Here is a 20,211-nt window from a genome sequence, read left to right on the forward strand (position 1 = left end):
AACTGTTTAATGGTAATTAAGAGAAGATTGTGATTAGTCCTGTCTGATGTAAGCCACAATGACCACAGACGCTAAACTGCTACCTCCTTTTCCTGTCAGTTTCAGTCTTTTAAAGTCTCCTGTGTGTGCAGACGTGCATGCAGAGACAAAATATGTGACAAAATCCAGACGTGAGTTGGTTAAAACGAAACAATGTGCAGAGGCGGCTTGATAGTACTGCTCTGTAACACAGAATGTGTGTGTAGCTGTGGTTTACATGTCAAGACAACGTCCTTTCCTTCATTCATCTTTGCACATGTTGTACATATCCATGCAGTTCTAGGGGAGGTGTGGTGAAAGTAATATGAAAGAACCTCATGTTGAACAGCTGTTAGATTCAACTGAAGATCTAATGAAGGTGTTCCCACATTTCATCACATTTACGTCTTTTTAAAATGTTTTTATTTATTACTTTTGAGTTAATTTTGGAAAGAAAAACAAAAATAACAACAAACAAACATGTTCTTAGCTTCTGCTGTGAAAAGTTGCACTGAAATAAACCCCCTGGTACCTTAAAGGCAGATTTGCACATCAACTGAATAATCAAATCAATATATATTAAAGATAAAAACCTTGAAAACCTCAGAAGAGAATACCTTCAATGAGAGTTGCAGTTCCCGTGACCACCACACGGTGGCGACACGTGGCTTTCGAGAGCCATGTGGTTCCTGCGGCTGCAGAACTTCCAGTGAGGTTTGTAGGAAGGATTGCGCTCAGTTTGGAGTCAGAGAGAGAGGTGGAAAGTGAGCTGGTCTCTCACAAGGAGCGAAGACACAGAAACCAGGACAGACTGAAGCACCTTTCTTTCAGACCTTCCTCCGTTTATCAAGAGATTTTGGTGCGGTTCCTAATAAAAAGCGGAAAACTGCGCATAGAACTGTTCTTTTTTTCGGTCACTTTTTGGAGAGTTTTGAAATTAAATTTAGATTGTGGTGGATGTTAAAGCGGGCGAAGGTTTAACACACAGCCGGAGGAATGTATCCAAGTCGGGCAGCAGCGAGCCAGCGTCTGTGGAGATGCCCAGCAGCCTGCGCTCTCTGGGCCGTCCTGCTTCTCCAGAGTGTGCCGGAGCTGAGCGCGTCTGGTGAGTCCCACAAACTTCCTCTCTCCCTCGGGATATCATCCACGCGTTTCTCCCGATGCCTCTGCTGTCTTTCCACGTTTCTCATTCGTGAATACTCTGTCAAACAAAACCAAAAAAATAGATGACGATAGAGTAATTTCAGCACAGCGTAAAGATATTTTAACACATCCATCATCACGGTGCAATTAAGTTGTTTCACCCCTGAGATAAACCCATTTCTCCAGGCTTGGTTGTGTATACAGCGAGGCAGCATGCCTCCATTCAGCCTCCCCTCTTATGTAAATGACTATTTAGATTATCCCGCTATTGTCATTCACTCGGGGAGAGACTTGACTCCATCCACAGACAATGTGAACCTCTTAACCAGTCAGCTGGATTGCTATTGTGCCCCTTGACCTCCCCCCTCAGTGATTTAGGACCAATTTAAAGATAAGGGACACATAAAGTCTCATTTACAAGGCAAACAAACAGAAGTTGAATTTAACTTGTGGGTGACGTTTGGACTTGTTTGAGGAAATTAGATAAGGATGCAATGAGAAACTCGTGAGAAAACGGAGCAGGCCTGTAGCAACAAACCCTCAGCTTGAAGGAATTTAAGATACATGTTGATTTAGTTCATTTCCACGTTTGTGCAAATGACTGATTTGTTGTATTCGTATTTTCATTCAGTTTGAATTGAATATGAAGCTTTTTTGGTTTTCGTCCTGAGTCTTTTGGGTGTATAGTTCCTCTAAACTACTGGTCCTCTCCCAGCTGGGCGGTGAGAAATGACTTCGGAGGGTTTTTCAGGGTTTGTTTGGATTACCACTGTCCTCCTCTAATGCTTTTTATACATTATTTATCAGGCAGGTCCACTCACGTGTTCTCTGTGAGCGTTGCTCTTTGTTCCATTCCATTTCTCTCTCTCTCTTTCTTTCTCCCCCTCTCCCCCCTCTCTTTATGCTTATTCATCTATTACAATGACTTCCCTGAACTCGCTCAAGTCTGAGGGAAGACTATCTAAACACGCATCTTCTCCTGTGTCAGATAAGCAAAATCTGTCCTGCAAATTATCTTTCATATGTTAAGACTTGTACTCACGAAGCAGATCTGGTTCTGTCTGCCCCCCCCCCCCCCTTACACACACACACACACACACTGCTGGGAACTAAAGACCAACACACAAGGTTTGATTTCTGAGAATGTTGGAGATGCTCTGCAGCTGCTGTGAAGGATGATCCTGATACTGGACATTGCACAAGATGCTCTGTTGCTCTTTCGCATCTCCAAACTTGACCTGCTGTTCACCTCGGGGATGTGCACTGTAACACTGAGAGTCTTGTCTCTGTCCTGGCTCACTGTAATGGGAACGGTCAGGGAAGAACAACAGCGTAGTTCAACTGTAATCGAATGTGAAGAGAAAAGTGCAGTTCTCAGTGAGCGGTGCCTCTTAATATGCTTGTATTGTGAAAGCAACTGGGCAAACATGACAAGGAGGAAACTGAAAGGCGCGGCTGTGCGGCTCCGCTGTCGTCTGGCTAACGGATCATCAAGGGAGCTTCAGGAGTTGCTGGATTGTCCCTATCTCAAAAGGCCTGCAGTTCCCGGAATAAAAAGCATGGGGGCGTTCAAATTATTTGGACTTGTGTTTCCATTTGTAGGCTCAACAAGAGTTGAACAAACACAAAATGTGAACACGAGCACGATTTATGCAGCCGTTTGATGTAGTTTATGTTTGTCTGAGCCAAAGACTTGCCTAACTTCAGCGACTGAGGCCTGAAGTGATTTACTAGAACATGAAAATGGGATTGATTGGTTCATGAAATACAATTGAAGTGACTAAACGTCTCTTACGCGACACTTAAACTGAACTAGTAGTGTCTCGCTTTTTTTTTTGTGGTCAAAAATCAAAAAAAGGTTCCAGTTAGTCAACAATCCCTTTAAAGTATGGCTGGGTACAGTTATGGTCCCTGGAACTCAGCGTTAGTACTCAACTGCACTTTTCCGTACTTTACCTCGTAATTTTACTTGTAAGAAGAAATAACCAAGTCCAAACTAGAGTTGTATCATATTGTGGAGGATATATCAACAAAAAGCTTCAACAGTTCCATTTGTTCATTGCGGGTTTAAATTTTTAAGTGTTATTTTTCCTTTTTTGGACTGGATTTTTAATTTGTGAAACAATTTTTTTCCCCTGCTGTTTTAATTGGTATTGCTTACTGTTTGATGACTTCTTTGCATGACTGTCAAGGTTGCATGCTGATGGGAACTGTGGCCTTAAAGATCACATTTTATGGTACTTTACTTTTTCTTCACCTCTTTAAAAAAATAACTCTCAAATATCGTCATAGAGTTTTGAAGCTATTATCATTCAATTCCAAAAATTCTAAATCTTCAGGTAGCAAATCAAACATGCTGCACCCTCAGCTTCAGCCGCGTTTTTTTTTTTTTTTTTTTCTCGTCACAAGTCTTGAATTGGTTTGCAGTGGTACGGACATAATTTTGTTGAGTAAAAAGCAGCAGCAGAGCTCCGTGAATCCTGGTTGCGACTGGCAGCAGAGCTGACACCAACTCCTGGTTGCAGAAGACACGTCGTCCTCAGAAGTGATTCTGACTAACATGGAAGTGCACCAACGTTTTCACTGTTTACATGTCCGGAAATATACTTCTAATGCGACAACACATCAGGGCAGGAAATTGGATAATGGGTTTATATACGCTGTGTTCCTGTGATTACTTAGAAACCTCTGTTTACATGCACTCTTGTAAGCGCTAGCAGCCGCACAGATGCTAATTTAAACAAGGATGAAATCATCTCGAAAAGATTGTGGGATTTTATTCTCTGAAGCGTTGCAGAACAATGCATTTTTGAAAATCTGAATACACAAACAGAGAACTCTGAATTGTCATGTCTTCATCTTTTTGTCTTTGTTTTGGATGCTGGGACGCAGCGCTGGTCTTAATCGTAGTCATTATCATGATTAAATCAGATCTTCAGTGAATTATGCAGAAGTCAACCACAGCTGCTCGCTGTCATTCCTTCTATCAGACTCTTGTGAGATTTGTATGAAAATAAACCAACAACATTACTGTTGTTGGACGCTCATCTCTGAACGTAAAAGCTCCTGAACAGAACTCAGCCTCCATATGAAATCTGTTTAGAATTACATTTAGTTTTTAATAACGCTCAGGAAGGCCATAAATCACGTCGGGTGGAACGCCACGCTACAGTTTTCAACAGGACACACTGTTGACACTAAAGGCACTTCACCCTTGAGACAAGAAAAGACCCTCGGTGCTGTAGTCTGCTACCGAGAGGCCTGTCTGTGCTGCTTTATATCAGGTGGCGTTTTTAGAGACATTAAGGGTGCAAGTTAAACAGAAGCACAAGAGGAGTCTGACTCCACAGTAGCGTTGTTGTTCTTTTTAAATTTACAAAAATCTCCCGTTCCCTCATGCAATTTCTTGCTTTTTATCGCTGCCATATTACATGAAGTTGTCCTGTTGTGACTCTATTCAGCGGAATATTTTATCCAGATGCTGTGGGACCAGTTGGGCTCCGCTTTGGTCTGAATGGTACATCTCTGTCAGATAGATGACTCTGCTGTGTTTAAAACTCCCACTCGGCCCAGAACACGCTACACTGACTCAGGCGTCAAGTGGTGTGCATCTCTAAAAGCTCTTGGCAGACGTAGAAGAATGCGGCAGGAACTGTATGTGTGAAACAGATGTATGGTCTTTTATTTTCGTGGAAAGAAAGGGTGAAGTCTTTTTTTTTTTGTTTTTTTTTTGGGGACCCCGTTTTCAGCATGCGAAATGGGAAATTAAGACTTTAATTGAATCGGCACATCACCGTCGATGGTACACTCTGTTTAATGTTGCTGATTTAAAAACGTTTAAATCACTTCATGTGCAGCCAGTTACGTATTTCAGAGCACATGTGTTTGCTCAGCGTGCTTCAGTGTTGCCATTAGAAACAACTGTTTGGAGAATATTGTGTGCAAATTACTAGTTCGACCAAGGAGGTGCTGATTGCGTGCAGGATTACGTATGAGGTGGATGCTTTGCTAAACTTGGTGGAGGAGTGAAGCACGAGCCAAGGACAAATGCGTTCAAATTTGGGGCAATAGTTAAAAGATGATGTTTTTTTTTTTTTTTTTTTACATCAGGTTTAACTGAGGTCGCTTTGATTCATTCCACAACTCCACATCAGGTTTGCGGCAAAAATCAGTCGATGCTTTGTTAATCGTGACAATCATGATGATATCTCACCCGCCCCTTCTCCTCTTACTCCTCCCTCTCATCTGTCGTCCAGGACCCATCCGGTAGCATCACGTCACCCGTGTGTGAGCCAGCGTAATGAATGAATCTTGTGTTTGATATTCAGGTCTGATCTAAATTTTACAGTTTTTTTTTTTTTCCATCATTACAGCCCATGTCTTTGACGTCGGTGCAGACGCAGCTTTGCTTCAGTGTGCATTGTTCAACACCCTCCGTTGATGCAATGGTTCAGTCCACAACTGATGAGAATATGAGCTATTTGCATAGACAGAACCAAAGTTAGGAAGATCTTGAACAGTGCCGCTTGTTCAAGGCCGTCAACAGGAGCTGTACTGTTGAGCGAGCCTCACCGTATCGATAACTGTGGTTCTGAAGTTTCCTGATGACGTCTGCTTCTCGTAAATGTTTGTTACGCTTGTTTTCCATCAAGTTGCTTCTTGGAGTGTCCTGATAATATGTCGTCAGCGCTGGGTTAACAGAGGGATTTCACAGGGAGAGCCAGATCGAGGATTTGCGATATCCAAATCAGGCAAGCATTCACTGTGAATAGTAAGAAGTGCAAATATCCTGCATTTATTTAATATTGGCAGAAAAATGCCCTTTTTTTTCTCCTCGGATCGGCCTTTGTGGAGCAGGTTTATTTTTCAGTGGTCAGAGTTCCTTGGAGTAGCGAGTGTTTAATCAAGGGCTAAACACAGTTTGCTCAGATCCTGGTTGGAGACGTTTGATAAAGTTTCTACCACTACAAACTGTAGCCAAGCGTGAAAACCTTTTCCTGCAATTTACTGTCTGCACAGGAGGTCAGTCTGTTAGTCAGAGAGAAAAAAAAACCTCGACATGCTTCAGGGAAATGTGCCACTGGATTAAGAAGAGGAACAAAAAACCCTGCTTCAGGTTTTAGAGAGGCTCCGATGATTTTAACAGACTGTAGCTGCACTATAATAGCATTTATTTGAGTTGTTTGGTACAATAATACCAATTTTGCTCCTTTTCCAACTATCAGCCTGTTCTCCATGCATCCAGATTAAATGGCCTTCTGCACCAGCTATTCAATACTTTCTCTGTTGATTTCTTTTGACTGCTGTCTGGAAGACAAATTACTGCTGCCACATAAAAAACTGTACTGCGCTGTACTTTATACACACAATACAATGAGTTCTTTGCTGCAGTTGTAAGGCCAACTGTAAGTGTAAGAGTGTGCTGATGACAAAGTGACATTTTAATGAGTCTAATGGAATAAACCACACATATTGCATATCAGTTTCCCATATGTGCTTGGCACGGCTCCATGTCGAGGATTGTATGGAATAGCACGGTCTTTACAGAGCTCTGAATTTCGCCGGGACCGCTCCTCACTGCCGTATTATCAACTTTTTAAGACGCGGGGATCACGCTACATTTCATTTAATAGGCGACAGGATGAAACATGACTTCTAAATCCTGCTAAATGTGTCAGAGTAAATCTTTCTAAATCCTGTTGCGTTGCCGTAAGCCCACGCTTCCACTGGACACACATCTCGCTCCACCCACCAATAGTTCTTAGACAACCTGCGCGTACCTCAAGACTGTGTGCTCTCGAAATATTAAAAACGTGGTTTGGGGATAAAAATAATCTTGTATTTGTCTTTAGAATAATGTTTTCACTTCCAGTTTTTCCTGCTGGAGGGTCTCTGGAGACTTGACCCCTCGTTGACCCCGTCACCATCAGCATGACTTCACAACTCTCTGGCACTTGCCTTATCTGACGGGCATGAAGCAGATGCTGGCGCACGCTTTCTGCTTTTCTTTTCCCTTTTTTGTGTGTTCTTTCTTGGCTGTATGACACACTTCTTCTCTATTTCTCACACACACACACACACACACACACACACACACACACCAGTTGTTTGGGCATGGAGTTGCTCCTCCACTTGTCTGGCTGACTGTCATGCAGCTCTTGGCTACACTCGGAGTGTTTACTCAACAGTGACTGAGCGTGGGGGGGCTCTGCATCAGACCCTGCTGCCATCAGGGACCCAGTGGAGACATGATGATATTAACTTATAGAATGGTTTACATTGGTAATGGTTTTTGTGCTTCTGCGCCGTGCAGTAGTGAGTTGCAGCTGTTCTGTTCCTGGGTTGCCCGTCACGTTGTCCTTCACACACCATCTCAGGAACACACCAGGAGAATTTCTTCAAGTTTGGTACAAACGTCCACTTGGACCATAAGAGAAAGTGAAAAGATTCTAGTGGTGAAGGTCCCTTGATGTCTGCCACAGTCTAGTGATTCTGACATCCGTGGAATACAAACAGGAAATATGTCATTTTGCACACACATCCACTACACATGGTTTATTTTGTGGCAGGCACAGACTGTGTTGATGATTTGCAATATTAATGGCAATGTTAATTTTTACATCATTAATTCAATTTTATGAAAAACCCCCGTTCTAATAAGAATGATGTGATTTTTCTGTGAACCTGTATGTTTTCTTAAGTCTGCAGAATACAATGTGTAGCCAGGACATCTCTCAGTGCCCCATTTTTAATCTAGAATTATATCCCGAGGTACAAGAAGCCTCGTACTGTGCCTCCCTGCAAGAGGTCATACTGTGATTTAACAGTAAGTTACAGTAAATAATAATCGCAACGCACACATTGCAGAGGCATACAATCATTTATTGCTAGTTCAGCGTTTCTTCTTTTTAATTTCAAAATATTTATTGTGATGTAGAAACACTTACTACTCAATTTTGTGTTTATTAAGTAAGCATTGTGGCAGCCGCGTTTGTCCGGTTGTGTCTTTCTCAGGATCAGCCTTACTATTTGTTTGGGTTCTTCCTCAAGTTATTCTGTGAAATCATTGAACCATCAGCTCCACTGAGACGTTTGTAGAAACCAATCACTCTGCGCTTACCAGTAGAACATCAGCACGTCGGCTTTCTTTCTCCAAAGTGATTCTTGGCAAGTCAACAAATACAAATACAAATACAAACGATGCAGGTTGCACAATTCTCTGTGGTATCACTGTGCTTAAGTATTAGTGTGTGTGTGTGTGTGTGTGTGTGTGTGTGTGTGTGTGTGTGTGTGTGTTTGGTCCTTTATTGCTTTGTAATTGCAATCAGTAGCTATAGAAGCCATAATCTCGTGGTATTCTGAAGTTTAGGAATTTTGTCTTTTGAAGATTAGTTTCTCTAAATGGGATTTAGTTCTAAGCTGCTGGGTGAACAAGCCCAGCACCAGATAGATCCAGGGATCTGTTCAAGTCATGACAACAAGAGATTTTTAAGCCTTTTTTAATTCCTTTGTTTTCAGAAAAGGATAAAGAGTCAAGATATTTTTTGAGATTATAATTATGCTTTTGTAAATTCAAGAATCTGGTAGCATTCATGTATGTGTATAGATCTCGTTGCATCAAAAATGATGGTGTGTGTGTGTGTGTGTGTGTGTGTGTGTGTGTGTGTGTGTGTGTGTGTGTGTTGCAGCACATCCTGAATGGTTTGACTCACTTTAAAAAGTTCAAGCTGTCCCACTTTCTCTGTGTCCTTCTCGCATCACAGGAGTTTGTTTGTCATAGATACTCACTGTATGTTGTGTGATAGGTTTGTTTCTGGTCCATTGAAATGTTGAGAGATGTTTGGCATGCTGATCTTATGACTGTGTGTGTGTGTGTGTGTGTGTGTGTGTGTGTGTGTGTGTTGAAATAATGTGTTTGTCATTACATGGGTTTTATGTGAAAATGCCACCAGTGGCTGTTCTGGCCCTGACTTTTCTTTGCGATACTCTCCAACTATAAATTCATATTTTTCTTTCATTGCGTGCGTTTGTCTACCCTTAAGAAAAAGGCTCATGTTAGTATTTTTCTTTTCCCTGAATTCTTAATTAAATCAGGGTAAGTTTGCCTTTTAAAAACAAAAATCAAACACGGGACTGTAATTGCAGTACTGAAGTATAATCATCAATCACATTGCTATTTAAAAAAAAAACAGTCCTATGTCATCATTTGAAAAATACTCTACCTTTTTTGGAACATTTGTCAAAATTCAATAACTTATGTGGACACCTAACAAGTACGTTTAGTCTCACGAGTGCAGACACGATCTTTTGTTGTTTGTTTAAGCAGAAGCTTTGTCACATTGTTCTCTAAGCAAACCCCCTATTAAGCAGCAGCTAGTGTTTACCCAGCCACTTCATTCACACATAAAAGACTCGACAAGGCCGACTTGAGCTGGTGGCTCCCGTTAGTCATACAAGTGCCCACTTTAATCCTGCTGACAGAACAAACCAGTGTTGCTCTAATTTACTCGCGCCATTACTGAAACTGTGCAGGAATAGAAAATGGCACAAAAAGTCCATATGAAGTTTGACTTTGTGGAAATTCCCTTTCTATCCATTCTAATTCTGTGTTGACCACACTGACTAAGGACTCTGGAGTCCCACTGGCTGTAATTCTGAAGTATTGTTAGAGACGTTCACATACAGCAAAACACTGTCGGTTAGTCGTCTGCATGATTGAGCAGGAGCGGGAAGTCCTCGCTGCTGTGTGGCACCAGAGGTGGTCAAGTGTTGGCCCGCCAGCAGGAGCTGATCAAGTTAGTCTGGCTGTCAAAGCTGAGAGTACGAATACATCGCAGTGGTATAATGCAAACTAGATTTGCTCAAATTTAAATGAGAAAAGACATAAAAATGGCTTCTGTCTTGACTTTGTTTTATTTATGCTTTGAAACGCGTGAAACCAGCAAGCTGAGGGAACCAAATGGGGCAACGCGCCATCTTTGCAAACCTGTCAGCGGCTCAATTGCTGTTCAGAACCATTTTCAGCAGCAGTTGAAATCAACCACTTAAAAAAAAAAAAAAACAACCACAGCGCTCATGGAATCAGTGTTCTGTTTGGTGAAAGGATGAAGACGCTTTCACACCTCCTTTTCCACCTCGGTGTGGTTCGTCGGAGCAGGTGTAAACAGCCGTTCAGCGCACCTCAAGTGCGAACTTGTCGCAGAGGTGGTCCTGGCGCGCGTCCAGGGAACTCTGGTGCAGTTGGTTGATGGTGAACTGACCTGGAGCCGCCCCAACAACCGGTGTACCCTGCCTGTTAGATCCTGTTTTCGGTCGAACTTCATATTTGCATCCCATCTGTAAGACTTTGTCTAGCATATTAAAAAGTACATTATATACACACAAAAAAAGCACCAGAAGAAATACGCCTGGTTTGACCGTGGGACACTCCCCCTGGACAAATCTGACCACCAAACTGAACATCCTCACCTTCTCCTTGTCCGGTGGGGTTTGTTGGCTGTTGTAAAGCAGCTCATGGGTGAATCACCATCACTTTATGTGGTTCGCAGGGATATATTTTGGTTTACTTGTGTTTTTTTGTGTTAAAACAAACTGCATCAAGGAGGAAACACAGCATACTGACACTTATCAACTGATTTGTATCAGAACCGAGTTTTTAACAGCCCCCAGGCTTGAATCCCTGTATAAACAGTTCTTTTATGACTAACTGACATTTGTCCGAGGAGAGGCACACTGGATGTGTAGAACTGTGATCAATCAAGAAGAAAAACCCACAAAAAAAAAAATGCAAATCTCCGTGAAAAAAATTCAAATGCCTTTTTTTTACATGGCAAAATGAGTTCAGATCGACCAGCACTCTGCAGGCCACACAGGTCTTCATCAGGGTCAATTCACAAATGCTTTGAATGGAGGAAGAGAAGGCAGACCATTAATTTAAGCAGAATTAACAGAAAAACCATCCTGACCCTGAATTTTGATGTACCCAAACCTACTTCTTCCATCTGCATTTCTCCATATCCTCTAGTAACCTGTGAAAGGTCCCCCACGTCTTGGTCTCTGTTCTGTAAACTGTGGTGTGGAGTCTGCTGATTCTATCATGGTTAACAGCCAGAGTTCTGGCGGACCTTCAGAGGCTTCCTCAGTCTCGCAGGACAGCTGCTATCATTGGTAGCCGCTTAAATCCATTCTGACTTGATGACTGCACCATACCACTTCAGAGCAGAGTTACGGGCCTCTGCGCTCATCACCTAACTAGCCAGATCGTACTTAGGTGCTACTGACGGTGCAGATCTGTAAAGCAGAGGGTGTCCTGTGTTTAATGTCAAAGCGGCTGTTTGCTTTTGCGGTGTTATCTTCATGAATGGTGAGGGGAAGGCTATAGAATAGTCGACAGAGATAAACTTCTCTATCTTATCCACTTCTGTGTCCTTCACATTCAGCGTGTAGCGGAACTGTGTTTAACCTGCGGCGAGCAGAAAAGAATCCCGGACGCTCCAGACCAGGAATTCATACATTTATCCTGTGGGATAACCAAATGCCACTGCATTCTGAAGAATCCCTCCCTTTCTGAAAAAAAAGATGGGGTGGGGGTGGGGGTGCTGAGGGGAAAATTGAGTTAAATCAGCCTCCCTGGTTTTTCATATATCCACTTTGAACAGTTATTTAATTTCCCGGTCTATGTTTATTAAAGCTGACACTGACTTGGCACTGACTTGAGTTTAAGTTTACTTACTGGTGCGGTTGTGTCCCACATGCCAACAGTCCTCTCACACCTCACTCTTGTTTTCCTGCCTCTCTATATATCTTTCTCTGTCTTTCTCTCTACCCCCCCTCCCCTCCAGAAAGCATTGATTTCAACAGGGCAGGAAATGAAACTGCATTGCCCTTCAACTCCCAGCAGGAGAGGGGGACCAGGGGAGGGAAAGAGGAAGAGGTTCCCAGAGAGAGAGACACAGAGAGAGACAGAGAGAGAGAGTCTGCTGTTATTTTTTTTTTTCCAAGGGGATGAAAAGATAGATGTGGCTGAGGACTGGGATGGGCCCGGCTCAGCTGAAAGAAAAATTGAGAGGGCTAAGAGCGACATTGAGACAAAGAAATATTTTTCTAGAGGTGCTGTTGAATGACAGCAGGTTTAGACCAGCTGGGGATCAGTGACATCAATCAAAACAGAGACGTTTGAATCACTCAGAGCAATGGAGAATTGGAGAGAGTGAACTGCGGCGGTGAAGACAGAGACTCCGGTGGCTCCTTTATCTGCGACAACTCCTGACCTTCATCCCTCTATCAGAAGTCAATGATCTTCTCCTCAGAGGGGCCTTTATAAGAGGCTTAGACCCGCGTGATCCCACTGCCTGTTTGCTTAACCTCTGCGTGGTTGCCTTAGCAGTGCTAAGCTTCACCCACAAGAGCTCATTGCCTCTGACCCCTTTGTCTCTCTTACTCTTTCATCCAACCACTGTAGCAACATGGATTTAAGAGCCCCTGATTATATAGAGTGTTAAGCCCCTTGATGCTGAAATATGATGTGAGAAATATTCATAAAATACCAAACTCCTGCTATGTCAGCGCTTGAGCTGGCAAAATAGCAACATTTTCAGAATAGAAAAATAAACTGGCAATGCACGCCGGGGTGCAATATTTTCATAAGAAAACAGATTGAAGTCTTTAAAAGAACATAAAACCTGTCGTGTTATTACAAGTATAAGTGGGGAGAAGGCGAGGTGGCCCGGGTTCAGCATCCTCCCAGACCTGTAGCCACAGTCCGCTGCACTCACGGAGCATATTTATGGAGCTGTTCTTGAGATGAACAACTGTTTATACTGTTGCACGCATTGTGTAATGATGTTTTTCAACAAGGCCGGGGCCTGTTCTTGTATATACATGCAGCGGAAGGGTCCGGGTTTAGTCACGTTGGAAAAATAGTGGAAAAAAAGAATCCCAGCAAAGGGCATTCTAGCGTATAATTCCTGATATGCTCGGTCGACAGGCCGATTCAAACCGGGCTGCAGCTGATAGTTAGACTGAGACAGATTGCTCTGACTGTGATTCATGACTGTTTGGTGTGAGCGTCCAAACAAAAGTGGAGTTGATTCCCCTGCTGGTCTGGTACTCAATGTTTTGGACTTGTATCAGGTCACGGCGGCGATTTGTGGTAAAATTTAGCACAGTGAGAGTTTGGCTGACCTTTCTCCACATTTACTTTCTCACTCTTTATATCTGAATCATCCCCATTCCCCGAAAATGTGTACTCCAGTTATTCCAGGTCCTTCTAAAGCTGTCTGAGTGTGCTGGACCCAGCAGCAGTGATTTATTGCCCCCATACTACCGTTGCTTTGCACCCTAGGCGTTGTTAGACAGCCCATTAACTCTCATTTAAACCTGATTAGACTCCATCCAGCTGGACATCTCATGGTGACGCTCAGCAGCAGAAGACACGCTCCTTTGTCTGTTCACTGTACTCCCAATATTCAACATCAACACACAGTTTGGTGGTTAAAAAAAAGCTGCTGTAATTGATGCTGCCACAGCAACAGTATTGCTGTTGTTGCCTGCTGCCTGTCTTTTTCCAACACCCCCCCCCCCCCCCGCCCCCCGTCAAGCTTTGATTGTGGCGGTCGATTTTTCTAATGAGTTCATGATGACTTTTATCTACTTTTACGAGTAGTAGTAGTAGTTTTAGTCCACCCCTGAGGGAACTAGAGTCCAGAGAAAGGAAATGCATTGTCAATGTACAGAAGCGTGATGCTATCGTGTGCATCGCTGTGGATGTCTAGGATGAAAAATGAGAATATGAAAACGCATAGAGTTGAACAGACGATTGAAGCCAAAGAGTGCAGAAAGGCTTGTTTGTGTCAGAGCTACAGATCTGACAGTCCTTGGTATCGGCTGGACGTTGGCCAAAATGACCTGTGGGCACAAACACCCACATAAATGCTCAAGTAAAGATTGTGTGTGTTGCACAACCGAGTCATGTTGCATTTATTTCTTTTTTCTGTTCGTAAATAGAAATATTGTGTATTTGTTTCCCATTAGGAGCATCGCGCAACAATACAGCTTATGGCACTGTTAACCGCTTTGTTGTCTTACAGATGGAAAGATGATGATTGGATTTGTATCAGTATTGACAGATACTCAAGTCTGCGATATGAAGAAGTGGCATCAGACAATAGACATAAACGAATCGGACTATGTTGCAGCACAAGAACCAGATCTGTTAAGTCCAGTTTAAAGATGAATATTAACTTAAGCCCCACTGTGGAAAAAAATCTCATTCAGGAGAAAGAAGAAGATTCATTTTCTCACCTGCTGTCCTCCATCTTCAATTACGCAGTGTACCTACGTCTGAAAATGCAGCTGTAAACAAATTAAGGAAGTGATATGAATTCAATGACATCACTCAGCGATGACTGTGCAGGGAAGCCATCTTACTAACATATGTGACACTAATTCTTAACGTTCATTGAGGTTATTGGTCTCAACAGCAGTAACGCTGGAAAACTCTTGGAAATTAATCCATGATACATGTCTTTTTCTCCTAGCAGCCAGCATGTGTGCTCGCAGTCTGCACTTGCACATTAAAGCAGATAGAGTGTGATTGGTGGTATTCAAACCTGCACGCCCCTGGTCCCAGTGTTGGTGGTCTTGGAATGCCACCAAGCTCACCCCGCTGCTCCGTAATGTGAAAGCAATTAGCAGGCAGCAGTTTTATGCAGTGCTGATATGTATGGAATGACAAAGGGGAATGTAGGTCAGCAGGTACACAACGAAGCCGTCACATTTCCTTAAGGCAGGACGTGTTGATCGGTAATATCCTGGAACAGCTAAAATTTAACAAAATATTGAGAAGAGTTGTGCAACAAAACTGCTGTTAATCCCTCTGAGGTTCAAGGTGTAATTCTGGAGTTCTTGTTCGGTTTTAGAGTTGAATTCCTGATGTAAATGGTTATGGAGCAAGTTTAAATCCAGATTTATTCTGCTCCTTTGATGTCTTCACCCTCCGTTTACTTCATCTGACATTCATTTTAATGAGACGGACGTTCCCCCTGATAGAGATCTGACTCGGACTTATGCTGGAATGCAGTAAATCAGTGCCACACACATACACACTGGAATAGATTGAGCTCCCTTGGAGTGTGAGATTTTCTTGTTTGGTGTGTGTGTGTGTGTGTATGTTTACAGAGTGTGAGTAGGGTGCGTGCCCTCTGTCACATCTGGCAGCCTGTGTTTTTTTCACGAACTGCTAAATGAGGGGAAAAATGCTCCCAGCTGCCTGCGGGAAAACTCACCTGGCGTAAAGACGCTGTAGTTCCTTGTTTTCTCTCACACACTCACTCCGTTGCCCACATTTCTTTCTCTTTCACATTGTTCTCTACCTATAGATGTTCTCTTTGATTTCACTAACCGGTAGCAGTTGCATTTTTCCAAAATAACTACAAACAGAATTTTTTTGGGGGGGGGGGGCATGTAGGAGGAGCAAGTATGTTGGTGAAAAATTTTCACGTCCATATTTACATAGGACAAAGGTTTTTCTGTTCTACATTCATTGGTATTTATAGGTTAGACTACTCAAAAGTGCCTCATGTTGAAATAAACTCTACTACCATGTGGAGCAATCACTGTGCCAGGCAGCTGCACATCTAGTCATGGATTTACGGTAACTAACTCTCTCCTGCAGTGCTTCACATGGTGGGAGCAGCCGTCCAGGCACGCTACAGAGGGTTGGGCGTTCTCAGATTTCAACCGATATGGGCGCAGGCACTTGGTACTTGTGTTTCTTTTTAACCACAATAATGTAATTTCAGTTTTCCAAAAGAAGTCCAAATTTTTCCATTTCCAGGTGTAGCACTAATGTTAGCTGCAGCTGGCGCGGCAACTTTGCTCAGAGGTTTTTTTTCCAACACATAATGAGCTTCAGCTTTTAGATAAGGTTAGTGTTACGCAAGCGTTTTCTCTGGCTAGAGTTTGTTGCCATGTCAAATTTTGCATTTTGAAAAACGAATATTGCAGTCAGTGTTGTCAACGTCAAGTGTGAATGAACGCTTTCAGCTCGCCATTGGACTTGAACACACTGCAGTGGTGGTCTCGCACTCTCACCCACATGTGCTCTCAGATTAATTTAAGGTGAATTTAAAAGTCACTGGATAGTAGATAAGCACTTGCTTGTCCAGGTCACATATAAATTGCACCTTATGCTCTTTCACTTAATAAATAATAACCATCCAGTCCAGGTTCTACAGAAAATCCCTCACACCCTGACCAGAAACAAACTCCAGAGACTAAGTCAGTAAAAATGTCTGCACTTACGCACTATAACCTCAAATTAAGACAAGACAGGAACAGTGTGGCAGCCCTGCATGCATAGCGGGAGCGACCACAGCTTCTTCACATGGTAAAGTCATTTTCACCTCAGCCACTGAGAAAAGGGCAGGCCAGGAGCAACATCCACCCCTCCCTCCCCCACACAGCCCCTCACCTCAAACCCGTACCCGGCGTATTCCAGCTATCTGAAGGGAGCTGAGCTGGGAGATATCAGCCTTGAGAGCTGAAAAGCAGCTTTTGTTTGAAACGAGCCTCCGAGCCCTCCGCCTGCCTGCTCTATCAGCAAATCATAAACTATACAGCACAACTAGAAACACAGGAGTGCAAAAACAGACGGAGGGAAGAAAAGGGAGGGGAAAAACTAACAAGATGAAAGGTTTGAAATGTAAAGCAAACACAGCAGACTCAGCACCAGCCGTAGATCTAACAGCCATATAGAGGCTAAATCCATGTTTTACAGTGTAACAGTGACCTTGGCCAGCGTGACCAGTCTTTGTCTGTAGACGCAGTATGTAGGAGCAGCAGAACCAGAGCGGTCTACTGTTGTTCAAGTCATAGTTTCTGAAGTTTGGTTCGTTTCAAACTTTGTGGAGAATCAACGGTGTTCCGTCTTTAACCTCGACGATAACGTCTGGAGGCGTCATCCAGCAGCTGTCCGCACACTTACTGAAAGGTTTTCACGATTGCTTTCAAAACTCAGAACTTAGGTTTTACAAGCTTGCTGTCTATTACGTTCATGTTTCTTTGACGCTGGGTAAACGAGTCATTACAAGTGACTCATGAACTTGTCTTGCTGCCCATATTTGCGGCCATGCAGGTTATTTGAACCTGGGTCGGCCCGCTTGCCATTGCAAGTAGATGCTTTCTCTGGTGTGTCCTGATTTACTTGCGCATTGAACGCAGGTTAAACCTGTTGTCATTGCAGACGAAAAAACAAAGTATTTGTTCGCTTTTTTGTTTGTTTTTTTAGCCAGTGGGGAAGGAGATGAAATCATCCTAATAACTTTCTTACCCATCATCACACCCAATCTACACTTTTGGTGATATTTTTTTAAAATTCAGAACAAAATGATGTTGTGCACATGAATTATTCTTGGGTTATTTCTTATTCAGACAATTGTCATGCTCAGCTACTCAGTAATTTATTTTGGCCCTGCATTGTCCTGATGTTGGATCCTTACTCAAAATTCACTAATTTGCTGTAGTCCTCTGCTCCTGTTTGTCCACCAAATGAATCACACCCTTTTAGTGTCAGTAAGCAAGATGGAGAACTCCTCCCAGCCCTTAGAGAGCTTTTACTTCACCCTGCACTCCAATGTGCTCTGGAAAATTAAAAGAAAAGTTCCCTTCTGGGATCCTGAAAATAGCCCTTGCAAATCGGAACACTTCCTCCAAATCTGACACTGTTTAGTCCCATCATTGGCACCAGACCACCAAGTTTTCAGTCAGACCCGCCCCCTTAACCGGCCTTGATAAAAGAGCTGCACAGAAGCGCTGACTCTCGACAGACGCTCCCCGGCTAGATCTTGTAAACTCTTCAGCTACGTTCTAAATGCATAAACAGGATACACTACTTAAAGCCCTATATGTTATTCACCTCTGCCAAGCTCTCCAATGTTTTTCTCTCATTTCTCTTGCTCGCATATGTTGTAGTCATCAACATTATTTATCTTAATTCCTAAACATTTTATGCCAGCAACAGTTGCGGCCCGAAGCCTTATGTTTTGGGGGTGTCCTTCCATGCTTCACATTCTCCTGAATCTACGAGATGCCTCGAGGGAATTTACTCAACTTTGGCAGCCACTTGGACTCGAGCATGAACTGATTAGATTTAGTAATGAAGCTGATATTTTCTGTAAACCTCAACATAGCTCTGACCCTTTGTTTGGGCAAATGCTGTGGAATTCAATTAACTTGTTAACACTGTTTAGCTTGGAATAATAAAGCTTCCCAGGAAGGTGAACTGTGGTTATTTGAGGAGACATCAGGAGTCAAAAAGGCAAGAAACACAGGGAGCTATTGTCATTATAAATAAAACTGATCACCAACAATCTGTTGGCATTCTTGATGTGTGTGTCTCCAGAGCTGTCAGGTGACCACATTTAACTGCTTATTAAGAAAGCTGCAGTGATTTGTCTTTACTTGGTTTCCTCTAGAGCTTCTTGTGATTCTTGCCAACAATGCTGCCCTTTCTGTTTTGCGATTTTAGTATTTTTATGGTAAAGACGCCAAAGAGTCACAGAACATTGGAAATAGAAAATAGCTGGAGCACCACTCAGGCAGTAATGCATTTAAACATTCAAGGAGAAAAGGAAAATACCTTTATCTGGGTGTCTGTTTTTGTAAGTGCATTGAATACAAATTATTTTGGGAGAGCTACTGTATAAAGGACAGTCGACCTCCATCCATCCAACGCTGGACATGAGTTTATGTAACGGTTGTGTGTCCAGTTCTATCTTTAGTTACCTTCCAAGAATGGACAAAAGAAAAGAGGGGCCAGGAAAGGGGAAAATGGGGGCAAATGGAAGGGTCAGTAAGCAGACAAAGTGAATAAGAAAGGGAGACATAGTTATTGGTAATTATTTTGTCTTTCAATGTTTGACTGTAAGACACTGAGGATAAGGAAAGGTCCATGAGAGGTTCTCAGTTGCTGGGAATGAGTAAGAGGACAATGATGGGGGAGGACAAGTGTGGGGCGAGGGGCAAACCTTTTATGAGCCATGGAAAACAGGATGAAAGGAAAAGTGAGGGGGAGCTGATTCCTGAAGTGGGACTGAATAGAAGGGACCCCATGTCCTCTTTAATGTCAATGAATAACTCCTGACCTAACATAGGCCTTTAATTGCTAGAACCATCAGTTGGATGCAGGACCAAGTTTGGTGTGTGTGAAAGAGAACATGCACATATTCTGTGGTCACTTTGAAATAGAATATTTGTGAAGGTCCTGATAGGTTTACGTGCAAAAATATATGGTTACATGGAAAATATGGCTGCAAGTGCCACAATGTCCCTCTAATACCCTCGTGTTTGTTGGCAGAACGGCTGCAAATATGCCCAAATTCTGCTGGAAGCACTTAGTTTTGTTACACATATCATAAAATCTCTGAATAAAGAGCACCATCTAGTTTTGTGACCCAAAAGCGGCTGTGAATGTGCTGAAATGTCACTAAAAAACACTTTCTCACTGTAAATAACAGCCACAAATGCACCAGTCTCTTAACTCCTGGCTCACGTGGGTTACATAAGAATAACAGTACAATTACCTTTTTGAACGTTTGAGTACAACCGAGAACTTCCTCCTAACTTATCCACCAGTCAAACACAAGTATGCCAATGAAATAGCATTTCAGCCTCTGTCTGTCAGCAGGATTACACAAAAGCTACTTGGCTGATTTTCACCTATCTCAGGGGAGGGGTGTATAATGGGTCAAGGAAAAAACCCGTGCAATTTTGGGGCAGATCCCTTTACCATAGCGAAAAGGTCTCTACTCTCTAAATGCCCATCTGTCAGCAGAATTATGATAAAAACCACCATGCCTATTGCCTAGAAAGAGGGCTGGAGCATTGGCCAAGGACAAACCCATAACATTTTGGTCCAAATCTCCTTAATATACTGTAAAACTGCCCTGGTGGAGGCATGCACCCTAAAAGGTTCAAACTACAGTAAGATTGGTAGTAACAGGTTTTGCTAATAGGATTCATTTGATTCAAGTCTAATATAACTTTCTTCTG

The 20,211-nt window shown here is 42.8% G+C and overlaps 1 protein-coding gene across 2 annotated transcripts in view; it reads left to right on the forward strand.

Annotated features, from left to right (window-relative positions):
- The first annotated feature begins 737 nt into the window (after positions 1-737).
- ror1 (receptor tyrosine kinase-like orphan receptor 1) overlaps positions 738-20,211 on the forward strand; it is a 129,789-nt gene continuing 110,315 nt past the window's right edge. For both annotated transcript variants that reach the window (XM_086224648.1, XM_086224649.1), the window contains exon 1: positions 738-1,123. In XM_086224648.1, coding sequence (XP_086080774.1) covers positions 1,015-1,123 — 109 coding nt within the window. In that variant the 5' untranslated portion in view covers positions 738-1,014. The remainder of the gene's footprint in view (positions 1,124-20,211) is intronic.

This window comes from Aulostomus chinensis, chromosome 14 (genome assembly GCF_037954235.1).
Source record: "Aulostomus chinensis isolate RoL2024-O1b breed Wild chromosome 14, RoL_Achi_v1.0, whole genome shotgun sequence".
Lineage (NCBI taxonomy): Eukaryota > Metazoa > Chordata > Actinopteri > Syngnathiformes > Aulostomidae > Aulostomus > Aulostomus chinensis.